At 42.1% G+C, this 13,552-nt stretch overlaps 1 protein-coding gene across 17 annotated transcripts in view; it reads left to right on the plus strand.

Annotated features, from left to right (window-relative positions):
- aak1a (AP2 associated kinase 1a) overlaps positions 1-12,908 on the plus strand; it is a 40,579-nt gene extending 27,671 nt beyond the window's left edge. For 6 of the 17 annotated variants that reach the window (XM_047155408.2, XM_047155412.2, XM_017467553.2 and 3 more), the window contains 2 exons: positions 459-527; positions 10,447-12,908. In XM_047155408.2, the coding sequence (XP_047011364.2) occupies positions 459-527; positions 10,447-11,147 (770 nt within the window). In that variant the 3' untranslated portion in view covers positions 11,148-12,908. Of the gene's footprint in view, positions 1-458; positions 528-1,688; positions 3,041-10,446 lie in introns of those variants that run through there. The other 11 variants (XM_047155410.2, XM_047155414.2, XM_017467562.2 and 8 more) reach the window with 4 other exon arrangements.
- The last annotated feature ends 644 nt before the right edge of the window (positions 12,909-13,552 follow it).

The raw sequence follows: 13,552 nt of genomic DNA on the forward strand, positions 1-13,552 counted from the left end.
AGCGGCTACTGAAGATTTTAATCAGTGGTGCTTGATAACATGACTGCTCACAGTTTTGCATCAGGGAGCAATACAGCAATCTCGTGATCATTTTTATTGTAAAACGGCATCAGTACAGCACTAATGAACGTACAGGGGGAGTGGAACCAACTGGATAGTGTTCTGTATGTTAAAAAAAACAGACCTTTGCAACCTTTACATTCAAGCTGATCTTGCTTTTCTTGTTTCTATTCCTGTACCTGTCTCTTTCATTTATACGTCCTTTCTTTGTTTCTCTCTCTCGCGCTCTCTCGCACGCTCTCTCGATCGTTCTCTCTCTCTCTCTTGCTCGTTCTCCCTCTCTCCCTCCCTCTCGTTCTATACTCTCTCTCTCTCTCTCTCTCTCTCGCTCTATTTTTGCTGGGCTGCTCTGCCTCTCTAACCCGCTCGGCTCACCCTTCACCCTGTATCCTCTCCAGCTCCGGATCAAAACCCCGACAGCCAGTTTGACCCCATTCCAGTGCTGATCTCCAAAACCCCCAGCCAAGGTAAGGAACAGGAGCAGGAATCCTGATCACATGCCTCCTGACCGTGTTCTAACAATCATCCCAGGAAAAAAAAAAAAAAAACACCCCAAAGCGTTACTCATTATCTCTAAATGAAATAAACCGTGCCGCAGGTTCGATTATACAGGGAGGTTGATGAGGTGAACCCAGTCATTGAGGCTTGAGAACTTATTCCTTGTTCATGTCATGCTCAGATAATTTTTTTCCCATACTAAACATTAATCTGAAAGAAATAAAGCTGTTGACTATCATTTTAGTAAACCTCAATGATTATCATCATCTGTGCCAGTTTGAAAGAAATGATACTTTTAGTTCATCATTTTCTTGTGTATTTTATAAGCCTGTATTTGTTCGAGTGTATAAATCTTTGAATGGAAATAAGGGTATATCCTAAATGCCAAACATAACCATAATGAAACTGCAGATAGATGAATAGATGAATATGCTACGTCAGTTGTAGCTCCAAGCCTACACTGTCTAGTTCTCTTTTTTTTTGCCCGGATTTTCCCCGTGAAGCCGAGATCAAGTTTCCGAGCGTACTTTAGACCGAGCGTTCATCCTCATGATGACTACGCATCGATACCTCTCGCTAGGCGTGTAGTTAACCTCAGCGGGGCTTAGCAAGCTCGCAATTGGATTATCTGTACCCGAGTAAGGCAGAACTCTTCCGTTGACACGTTTTCATAGTGATCGCGATTCAAATCCGCTTCATTTTAGCGCCCCGCTCCGAAATATTTCGAGTAATACTCCGAACCACGTCGCCGACTCCGGAGCAAAACGCGAAGTCGTCCGATTTTCATTTCTGAAATGCTGTCGCTACTCACAAGGAACCTCCACTTACTTTTCTCTTTATTTTTCTCCCTCTTTCCTCCACAATCCTTTTGTTGCAATGTACATCACCCCCTATTTTTGCTTTTTATTCTTTATTTATTTATTGCTTTTTATCGAATCTTTCGTTTCCTTTATGCTGTTTACATGCTTGCTATTTGCTTTTATCATATTTTGCACACACACACACCTTTTTCTTTTCCTCTTCTGTCTTCCATCTACTTTCCTCTTCTCACCCCCCCCCCCCCCCCCCCCCGTTCTCTCTTTCTCTCTCTTTCTCTCTGTCTTCGTCTCTTTCTTTCTGGCATGTTCTAGGTGGTAGCAACAGTGGCAGCTCAGAGACCAGTCTGCCCAATCTGGCCTGCTCCCTACTGCTGGTGGACCAGCTCATCGACTTGTAGAAGACACACACATAGAGAGGGGGGGGGGGAGGGGGAGGGAGCGATAGAGGGACAGGAGAAAAAAAAAAAAAAACATGCAGGGAAAATGTGCAATTCATAAACACAGCTGTAGTTTAGGTTATGAATGAAACAAGATAATACAATACTGGATCCCAAAAGACTGTCCTCCTCCTCCCATGTCTGTCCGTCATTCACGTTATTGTTGTTTTCGGTTTTTCTTCTGTTGCGCCATCATTTCCATAAAACTCCATCATGCTGTATTTGCATCCGGTCTGTAGAGCAGGGCAGCACTAAATCTGTCCCACCGTAGGATTTACAAACCGATAATGGTATAATGTTTCACTAATTTACTTTGCCATCCAGTACCAAATAACAAACCGTAAATCCTTCCAGAGATTTAGCTCTGATTGGTTATTTTGTTGTGGATCTATCGCTCGCACTCTCATCCGGGACAGGAACATGCGTTCTACAGACCATCACATGATCATTCATTTATTTATTTTTTTTCCCCTCCAGAGACTGAGCTCGACTAGGGCTCCTTATTCTGGTCCAAAGATACACCAATTAGCTCTCTGTAGCTAGGAAAACATGCAGTAATCCAGAAAAAACTGAGCAAAGCATAGTGTTCTAAACACAATGTAACGTATACAGCGAAAAGCTGCCACATAAGGGCCGATTTATACTTCAGCAAACATGTGCAGACATTTACACCGGTGTCCGCCGGGATACTTGAGTGAAATGTTAACGTATACACTAGGGGGCAGTGTTTCGTTACACATTACGGAACAATAAACAAAGACCCACGCGTCACTTTTAGTCGCGCGAAGGGATACACGTATTAGAAGAAAGGTACTGTACGTGATGAAGTAGAATTTTATTGACGTTTTCCGTTTATTCCATGCTCGCCTCCAGATCGTCGTCATCTCATGTTGTCCAGGGATTGCTCTGAAGATCGAGCAAGTCAGAGTGTATAAATGCGTATAAAGTCGTGCCTCTTTCACTTTTGCACGGATTCTGCTTTGGGTCTCGTCCTAACTCCATTGCTTGTCCTAACTGGAGATACTCTCCTTCCCAACCAATCAGCAAACACCGTCGATTCACAATACACGTCGTTCAGATTTTGGAGGCGTCTGCGTTTGACCGTGGGTTAACGCTGATATTTTTACGTGCCTCTTCACCAAAGTGTAAATCAGCCCTCACTCTGCTCCTCGAACAGTGCTTTACTTTATTACTGCATGTCTAGATGTTCCATGAGGCCACAATATTCATATATATATATATATATATATATATATATATATATATATATATATATATATATATATATATATATATATATACACACTATATATACATATGTATTCAGCTGAAATTTAAAAGGACCAGCTATATACAATTCTTTGCATACAGAGATCTGGATAAACCACTGTTATGACCGAATGGCGAGAACAGTAACCTTTTAATGGTTATTTTTTTATGACTATTCAAAGTGGTTAGGTTTTGTGTCGTAGTGGGGCTTGGACAGACGAGACACGGCGGTAACGGAGAATAAACACATTTCTCCGTCCGTTCGTTTTTTGTTTTTTTTAACATTTCTGTTTTGGTCATCCACATTTTGTCTCTAGCCCCGTAGCTGACCTCTGAGCCGACAAGACACCTTCAACTAAATCATTTACTTGACCCGAACGACTCCGACGAGCCGCAACAGAGGATCTGCTACGGAAGCCTCGCTGGTTCATGTTTAGGAAAAAAAAAAACAGTCGCCGAACTACGGCTGTTTGTTTCTCCGTGCGTTGAGCAGCTCTCTTACTGTTTTTTATTTTTTTGAGTGCTTGGTTAAATCTTGAGTCCAGAACGTGTTGACGACCAGTTGAGAGGTTCATTCAAAACTACCGGAAATGACCATTTGAGGAGTGTAACGCTCCAAATCTGATTCTCGGCACAATGCTGGGATCAAAACGCCTCCGAAGCAAACCTCACCTGGAGGACTCCGAAAGGAGGACGCTCTGAACGCTGGTGTTTCTAAGCATTGACCCGAGCGATTTCGAGTTATCTTGTATCTTATTGCATGATTTCGACTTGTAGCACATTCCAGCCTCGCCGAGGCACAACGAGCACAGGAAGTGCAGTATACAGGAAGTCCCTCGGCTGAGCACCACCACCACGGCTGCTTGCTGACGTCACATAAGCGATAATGATGGCATACACTCCATATACGCCTGCCGTGCTTTAAATACCTAGTCCCGGTCAGTGCAGGTCTGATCAAGGTTATGCCAAGCTCTGCATGTGCAATATCGTTTACGGACATATCAGCAGTATTAGCATATGATATCGCGTCGCTCGACGTATTCACGCCGCTGTGTATGCGCTTCGACCTTTAATATGACCAGAGAGTTATCGCTATACCGCTTTATCGCTATTCTCAGGAGGCGTCGTGTGCTCACATGATCATCTATCGCCTCTGTGCTCTGCCTCTAATTTGTCTTCCATCCTTTAATCCTTTGCTCATTCCTTAAGCTTGTGTTGCTTTCTCAACATCCCATGTTTTGCTTTCTGTGCACGAGTCCATCGTATCATTCATTTTTTTTTTTGTTTTCTCCGTTAGAAGTTTTAAAACAAACAAACAAACAAAAAAAAAGCTGTATGTGCATATCCAATCATGTAGTTAGAATATGAATCATTAAAAAAAAAAAAAGAGTCATAGAACCCAGTGTTCTTGTTCATTGTAGCTGTTAATAGTGTTCTACATGAATGTACGAAGTGAACATCTACGCTCAACATCGCATTGTTCTGATCACATCTATTACAGTTTAGGAAGTGTATTTTTCTGTGAATCTGAAGTGTAAAGATCTTATATCGGGTCTTTTCTTACCCTCCTTCTTCATATTTTGCTATATTGCAAGAGGGAATCATGCGAAAGGCATTTCTATGCTTTGCTGGGGATCAGCGCGCTACTAATCATCTTGTACAAAACAAAAAGGTTTTTAATTTGTCTGCTGGAGAGACAAACGGATAACTAGGTGAAGAGTCTTAAAGGTGCAGTTTGTGAAATCTAAACATGATTTAGAGCCATTGTTGCCGTTTTATTTATATATATTTATATATAAATATAGCACGTGAGACAAGATGGGATTTGCAGACTTGCAGCGCAGTGGGTGTGGCTACTTTCATATTCTTCAGGCGTTTTGTTTACATTTTTTCGGACCCGGAAATGAGCTCCACCCCTGCCACGACAGTGGATTTGGCGTAAGTTAGAAGTAATACATACCTTCCATACAGGCAGAAGTGATTTTTTTGAGTTTTGTGCATCTCTGCGTCCGATTGGTGTAAGTGTTGGCTCAGTGGTTAAAACTTTAGGCCACTACACCATAACTACACAGAAGGTTATGAGTTCAAATCTCAGCACTTCAGTTGTTTCAGTTGTATCCTAAATTTCAGTTGTATCCTAAATTGTAAGTAACGTTGGATTAAAGCGTCAGCCAAACGTGTTAAAATGTGTCCGGGGGGAGGTTTGTCGATTCAAAAGACAAACTGCCCCTTTAACTCTCGCAGTTGTTGTTTTTATTCATGACTTCATTTTAAAGCTTCGTTCGTTTCTTCCTGTGAGACGGAGAGAAAGAGACCGGGTTTGTAAAGACATCCTTTCTCCTTCTCTTTAACCGGGCTTATGATGGAATCGATTTCCTGAGGTCGCCGTTTCCATTGAGCGTGAACTTTTTTTCTGTACACATCATCTGCCTCATGCTGCAGGAACGGGGTACGAGTCATCTGTCGTACATTTCTGCATCTGTGTAATAAATATTCCACACATGAAGGTGCCAGGCTCATGAGCAGTTTCAGAGAGCACAGTTTTCCCAGGACACATCGATCCATTTAGATAATTATATTAGATAGAGAGTTATGATTGCATATGGAAACCAGTGTGCTACTGTTCACAGACCGCCATGTGCATGCTGAGCTCAGATCCTCACTAAAGCGAGACGTTACTGCTAGTAAAGTATCCTTTAAGTTCAAGTTCGATGTTTCGGATGAAAGAACCGTTCCGTTTCCGTTCTTATTGCGAAGCAACGCAGCTGTATTGGTCGTGTAATTCTGTACGTTTCTGTAGTATACGTATTCATTCTCGTCAGACCGCTTGCCGTCCTCGTCTCCGTCGTACCGTCCGGTTGTAACAAGGCTGACCTATGCAATCCGTTTCGCAGACCCCACCCACGAATAAACACTCGCACACACGTGCACGCTACGCCGTGGCTAAACGCCAAAAAATGTAGCGTCGCTGATAGTCCAATGTTTTGTGTTGCAGTGTATAGCATAGTGTATATACATCCGGTCAGCGTAACACGGGGAAAAACATGACCAACACTTGACCACAGGTACTTTATCAGTCTGGAAGATTGGAAGATGTATTATCTATCAGCGTGTTCCTTCTATTTTTATGCGATGATGATGATGATGATGATGATAATGAATTCTAAACGATTGGGATGGTGAATAAACATGTCAATGTGAACAGATGTCCATAGTGTGTGGTTGAATTTGTCCTTAGAGTTGTGCGGTGTGCAGTGGAACGGGGGGAGGAAGAAAAAAAAGATCAGAGGTAGCGGCAGATATGATGACGGTCATCTCACCGTTCTTCCTTTTTTTTTTAAAAAATAAATAAATAAATAAAAAGTTTAAATCTTTTTGTCATAATCCAACCCCATAGAGAGAGATCTCGATCGCTTTTAGGAAGCTTATCGAGAGTGCCAAAGGATTATGTTTATCATTTCATTACAGAAAATGTTGTTTTAATAAGATATGGCTTTTTATTCCCCAGCTTGTCCTGAGCTCCCCTTTCACTAACCTTAATTTATTTTCTTTTTCCTCTCTTTTCAGTCTTCCTGAAGCTCACATTTTGCTTTTTCCCCTCACCTATTCCTATAGGTCCTATAGAAACACTCATAAAATCGTCAGGCTCAACCCAAATTCACAGGGGAACATACAGACGGGTGACAAATACTAAGACAGTAAAGCGCTGGGCCAACTCGAGCCACAGGACCGGCTCGGCATAGATTCTACAAGTCTCAAAATCTGTATCGGAGCGCTGAACGCCGTTCTTCTAAAAAAGAAAGAAAGAAATAAAATTCCCTCAGGTGGGGTTTTGATGATGATGATGATGATGGTGGAGGGTTCAGTTGGATTGAGATGTGGTGAGTGTGAAGGCTATAGTGTATAATCTACGTCATTTTCATCCTCTTCAGACCGTCCACTGAGCTCTCGTGACCTGTGGACGGGGGGCGGGGGGCGGGGGGGCAAGGTCATCCTGGAGGAGACCACGCCCCTCAGGATAGAAATGTTTCATCCTAGGATAAAGGTGATCAGTCAGAAGAACTGTAGAGTTGATTTGCAGTGACGGTTAGCCAAACCATGCCGGCAAAAAAATAAAGAAATAATTACACCCCACGTATTTTTCCTTTAATTTGTCACCTGTCTGTATACAAGACCGATTTGGCAATTTGCCCTCCGCTCATGTTCCGCTATGCTTTATTCTACCGTGCGCTGCACACAACCACTACATTACCAAGACTTTTTTTTCCCCCCCACAATAGATATGAGGAATAAAAGTAACAAATAATAAACTGATAAAGATGATCTGATTAATACGATGCATATTTTATTAACCATGAGCCACATTTATCCGCATTCCGTCATTCATTATTTATCCATAATACCTCAGAACTACTGGCACAAAACCTAGGGTTAGGCCCTAACCTTAACCTAAGGTAACACTGAAATATATTCATTTAAAATATTTATTTGGTCAGTTAGCAGTGTAATGTGTTCATTATTTGTAATTTTGTTGGTGTTTTATTTGTAATATTATACAGCTTTATTTATTATATTTGTTTAAAAAATATATATATTTAAAAAATATAAAATATATTTAAAATTTAAATTATATAATATATATTATTTTGTCATTTAAGGAACCTTTTTATTTAAGTATTTCTTTATAATTTTTAAAACATTTTTTTTTTTTTTTTTTTTTTTTTTTTTTTTTTAATAAACTTTAGTTTATTGTATAGCACAAGTAATGTCTGTTACCCCTGCCTCATATTTGTTATGTCTGGTAGACATAACAGACAATCTTGTTAGATCTAGGTCAACACGAGCAGGAGAACCGGGTAGGAGTGGGGAAAAAAGGAAAACTTGAATGGATGTGTATATAATAAGATAGATAGATAAATTCCCCCCAAAATAAACAAATAATCAATCTTCTAAGCAGTGTCCAATTGTACTCAAATATATTTTTATTGTACTCCAATATATTTTTCCCCTCTATGTATGTTCGCTCACGACCTCCCTGTTGTGAATGATAGATAATGAGCGATGACAAAATGCCTTCACCACTGTGGTTCATGTTTTGATTAAAATCTGCTCTGTTCTAATCAGATCTTCGTCGTCCGTGTCAAATCACGTACCTTTTGATGGATCGATTTTTACTTCATACACATTTCCAATAAGTTTTCGTTATCTCCATCCCTTGTAAATGAGGAGCAGGGAGGGGGAACGCGTAAAGGCGTGGATGACCTGTAGGCTGAGAATTTGTTCTAAAATCAGTCCTGTCTTGGAGATTTAGATTTCTAGAATCGTAGTCTACTGCTATATTAACCTTTCCTACATGCGCCACCCTTCTGTCCACAGCCTAAAGGTAAGAGTTTGCTCCGTCTCCGTATCTGTATCTTATGTCTGGCTTTGCCTTCCTTGTTTCCATGAGTCTTAGCTTTCCATTTAATGCTATATCTCTCCCACTTCACTGAACCACACATAAAAACTTCTGTTTTTTTACGTACAATTTGTATCCCTTGCGACACCAAGACATCCTTTTATTTTATTTTTTAGATTTAATACACAGCTCATTTTTACAATATGTGGAAACAAGGCTGTAGTCTTTCTATGGTAGATGTTGTTTGTGGGTTGGAATATAGTAATGTTGTAGATATTTGGTGTTCGTCCATAGTGTTGCTGTGAATTATTGCTTGTGAATGTACAGTATGTGTGTGTTCTTCTTCTTCTTTTTTTTTTCTTTTGACAATAGCTCATTTGTTTGTTCTCCTAGTCTATGTTTGTGTTTCCTGCCTTTTACTTTAAACATCTCTCACAAAAAGTTAAAAACATCGTCACGATTAAAAGGATTGATTTGGCAGAAAATAAGATGCACACAACTTTCTCCTTATTCCAGAACACGCACTCGACCAGCGCAAAACACACACTCGACACGCACTCGACACGCACTCGACCAGCCAATACACGCACTCGACACGTACTCGACCAGCCAATACACATGCTCGACCAGCCAAAACACGTACTCGACCAGCACAAAACACGTACTCGACCAGCCAAAACACGCGCTCGACACGCGCTCGACCAGCCAATACACATGCTCGACCAGCCAAAACACGTACTCGACCAGCACAAAACACGTACTCGACCAGCCAAAACACGCGCTCGACACGCGCTCGACCAGGCAATACACATGCTCGACCAGCCAAAACACGTACTCGACCAGCACAAAACACGCGCTCGACACGCGCTCGACCAGCCAATACACATGCTCGACCAGCCAAAACACGTACTCGACCAGTACAAAACACGTACTCGACCAGCCAAAACACGCGCTCGACACGTACTCGACCAGCCAAAACACGCACTCGACCAGCCAAAACACGCACTCGACCAGCCAAAACACGCACTCGACCAGCCAAAACACGCACTCGACCAGCCAAAACACGCGCTCGACCAGCACAAAACACGCGCTCGACCAGCCAAAACACGCGCTCGACCAGCCAAAACACGCGCTCGACCAGCCAAAACACGCGCTCGACCAGCCCAAAACACGTACTCGACACGCGCTCGACCAGCCAAAACACGTGCTCGACACGCGCTCGACCAGCCCGAAACATTTTCTGCTTTTTTAGTTTTGTACTACAAATGTTGCGAACATGTAATGGAAGTCTGTCATCTAAAATCATTTACGTAAGCACAACACATTTTCATATACTTGCTTTAAATGATGTAGTTAAGCTACGTATTATTCATTCTTAACTTAAATTCGTTTAGCTGGGACGGTTCTTGTTTACAACCGTTTTAGATTCAGACTGAAGCTATATTCTCGTCCGCACAAAAAAATCTCTCATTTTTGGAGGCGGGGCCTAAGGGGTGGAACGTTGCCAGCCAGTGAGTGATTTTGGTTTTTCAAGATGGCTACCCTCATAAGCTTTGCAGTCAAGTTTTATTCATGCTCATAGATTCTAGTACGTCAAACGGTGTCTTACTGAAGAATTGGATGTCAGCTATTAACTGAAGAACTTGTGTGACGCAGACTTCCATTGCTTGTTACCTACCTTAGTCTCATAGCTTTTGTGCAAAACTAAAGAAGCAAACTTTGAACACCAAACATGTCCTGCCTGATCTGATCGACTACATCTAGAGTAGATATATAAGGTCAAATCTATAAGGTAGAATCAGCAAAGTGGCATCTCACATTGTATACAGTATTCACATGACGTATAAGTGTTAGCATCTTTGCCATCCTGATTTGACCTCATGAGGTCATCTTGCTGAATCTACCGCAGACTGTGAGCATTCCAATACTCACGGATGTCATTTTTTTTCTTGTGTCTGTTCTCCAGAAGATAAGGGGAAGACTAACGGCTATGACGCGCTTGTAGAAGGCGACAAAGCAGAAAACCAAACCGAAGACTGGATGCACTCCAGCGATGAAGACGAGAGGACGGGCGAGGCCAGGCCGAGCGAAGCGTCAAGCCTCGACTGCAGCGGCTCCAGACCTTTGTTGCAGGACTTCGACGAGGACGAAGAACAAGAGCTGGACACTTCAGGAAACCTCCAGACATCCTCAAACCTTGACCCCAGTGATGTCCCACAGTCCTCTCTGGTTACCCGCCAGCCATCTCAGAACCACTTAGTCCAACCTTCCGAGCCTAACGCCGACGTCTTCTCGAAAGCACCTTTTCAGGTGGTGCAGGAAGCCGACAGCGACGTGGATGTGTTTGCGAACGCTCCGTTTCCTCGTCCGTTGGCTTCGTCTCAACAAGCAGATGTCTTCCTCCAGGCGCCGTTTGGAAAGAGAAAAGAAACATGGGGGACGGTTTACACCCATCCAGTCCCACAGGCTGGGATGCAGCGCTCCAACGTGGTGCCTTTTAATCACGGCAGCCATGAGCAGAGCGTCCTCGATCAAGTGGCCCCTTTGCCCTTTCGACCTCAGGCTTTAGCGAAATACTCCCGACATTACGAGGGACCCGAGGTGAACTCCGACGATCCGTTTCTCTCTGCGCCTTTTCACCGTAAAGGACCTCAGGAGAAGCACTAACGTGGACTACGTACTAATCTCGTCACCTCCGCATCCTTTAATTTGAGGTGATTCTTCGATGGAAAGATGCCGAGGAAGTATCTTTGTGGTGTCTACTTGCGAAAAGATAGAATCCTTCTGTGAAAACCGTATGCAAGAACGAAGCACATACTTGCCGAGGTGCGGTCCTTACCTGGTTTAAGCTACAATGCAAACCCAAATGTCTATGTTCTACGCCTACCTCAGTTTATTCCTATGCTGAGCGAGAATCCGATTTTGAGATGAATGTACACTTGAGCCTGGAAGGACGCATCCTCGCTGAAATGTAAACGTATTCCCTACTTGGTGCGCTCCCTTAATCTCACCTGCTTACACTGGTGATGGAAAAATCCCCACCAATGGAGAAGTTCTCGCTGGAGTGTTACTGAGCTACACTTTCACACCATGTTCAGATGGTTGACACAATAGCACTAATCTCATCATCAAGGGTCCTAGTGTTTAGTTTTTGCTTCTTGACATTACATTTATCCATATGGGTTGGCATTTTTGTAGATTTTCAGTATCCTGAGCCTCAACATTAACTTTGCTTAAGCACGATCATGAACACCTGACATTTATTCATCTTCAGTAAACGCTTTATCCTGGTCGGGGATGTCGTGGATCCGGAGCCCGTACCTGTTAACGCTGGGTACGAGGCAAGAATACATTCTGTATGGGATGCCAGTCTATCGTCCATCACACTCATTCATACCTAGGAGCAATTTGGAGTCTCCAGTCGCTGTTTTTGAGAGGAGGAACCCGGAGAGCCCCAAGGAAACCCGCCAACACCAGATTGCGATGCAATTTCAGCGTGGTTTTGCCTTTTCAGTGACGTTTCCTTTGGGGCTCCTTCATATGCTGGATTTTGTTGCACAGAAACTGACATGTAGATTGTGATTAAAACTGACACTGGGTCATCTTGTCTTAATTACAGTAGTTAAGCTATTGATGATTTGTAAAACGACGATCACTGATGAATTATCACACTCCAATTGATGGTCCACGTTGCTGTGTTTGCATTTGGACAGTAAGCTGGACAGTAATGTGAGTATCACTTGAACACATATACGAATATACATCCAGTGCTGTATTTCTCCAGGGTCCTTGAATTGGAGATGAACCTTTTGGTTGTTCCAAATATCAGTCTTTCTTTCTGTCTGTCTATTTTATTTTCTTTGTTTCTCTGGATTTTTTTTTTGTGTGTGTGTGTGTATACCTTTAAATGCAATGACATGACCTTTGGTAAAATCCTGACACTCCCTATTGGGACAGTAACATTGTGTAGGAGGCTGTGTGTATGTGTGTAAAGAAAGCCGTGTATGTTTATAATAATCTTGAGGTATTTGGTGACATGAAATGTATCCATGTTTGAAACTTTTGGAGAGCTTGTGTGTGTGTGTGTGTGTGTGTGTGTGTGTGTGTGTATTTGGGGTTTGTGCATGTTCAGCACCTCGACAGTCTGAAATGCAGTGTTTGGTGTTTCAGTCATCATGAAGGCACTCGTTTTAAATACTTGGGTTTTCCAAAGCACCTTTCGATTTGGACGTCATTCATCAAAGTGTGTTCTGTACAAAGAAAAAAAAAAAACGAGGAGTTGTGTATTAATATATATATTTTTTTTTCCACAGTAATGCAAAGGGTGTGATGCATCTTGTGTTTTATGTAAGGAATGAAAAATGACTGGGCATGCTGTTATAGGGGAAAAAAAAAAAAGTAAAAATAAAATAAACAATCATAAGTTCATTATTGTGCTATAAGTGTTTTATTCCTCCCATACCACGGCAAATTGATAATAATAACAGTTTATTTTTTAAAGGATGACCAGGAAACAAAGCTTTAACTCTGGCTGTAACAAAGTACTGACACTGGAGACTCCTTCCACCAATTTGAAATAAACCGTAAATAAAACCATCAACTCGTAAGGCTGAATGAGCACAAACCCTCACAGCCATGTGGCAAAATCTGGTGGAACCTTCCTAGAGAAGTGGAGGTTATTATAACAGCAAAGTGGAGACTAAATCTGGAATGGGATGGTCGGGTGTCCACATACTTTTGGCCATATAGTGTAAAGGGTTTGAACCATATTAAAATATATCCTACTTTCATTCATTCATCCATCTTCAGTAACCACTTTATCCGGGTCAGGGTCATCACTGAGCACGAGGAGGTGATGATATAAGCTTTACACAATGCTAAACTCGTGGTAGCTTCCATTACTGGATAGTTTTGCACTGCAGCTATAACGCTAAAAATACAAACTTCAGATGCCAAACATGCCGTGATTGACTAATACGTTTATGGATTTAAGGGTCTGTACCAGAGCGAAATGGGAGGGGGGAAATGGAAATACAGTACACAATCAGTACAGTTCACCTTCAGATATTATT

The sequence above is a fragment of the Ictalurus punctatus genome, chromosome 5, assembly GCF_001660625.3.
Source record: "Ictalurus punctatus breed USDA103 chromosome 5, Coco_2.0, whole genome shotgun sequence".
In the NCBI taxonomy this organism is placed as follows: domain Eukaryota; kingdom Metazoa; phylum Chordata; class Actinopteri; order Siluriformes; family Ictaluridae; genus Ictalurus; species Ictalurus punctatus.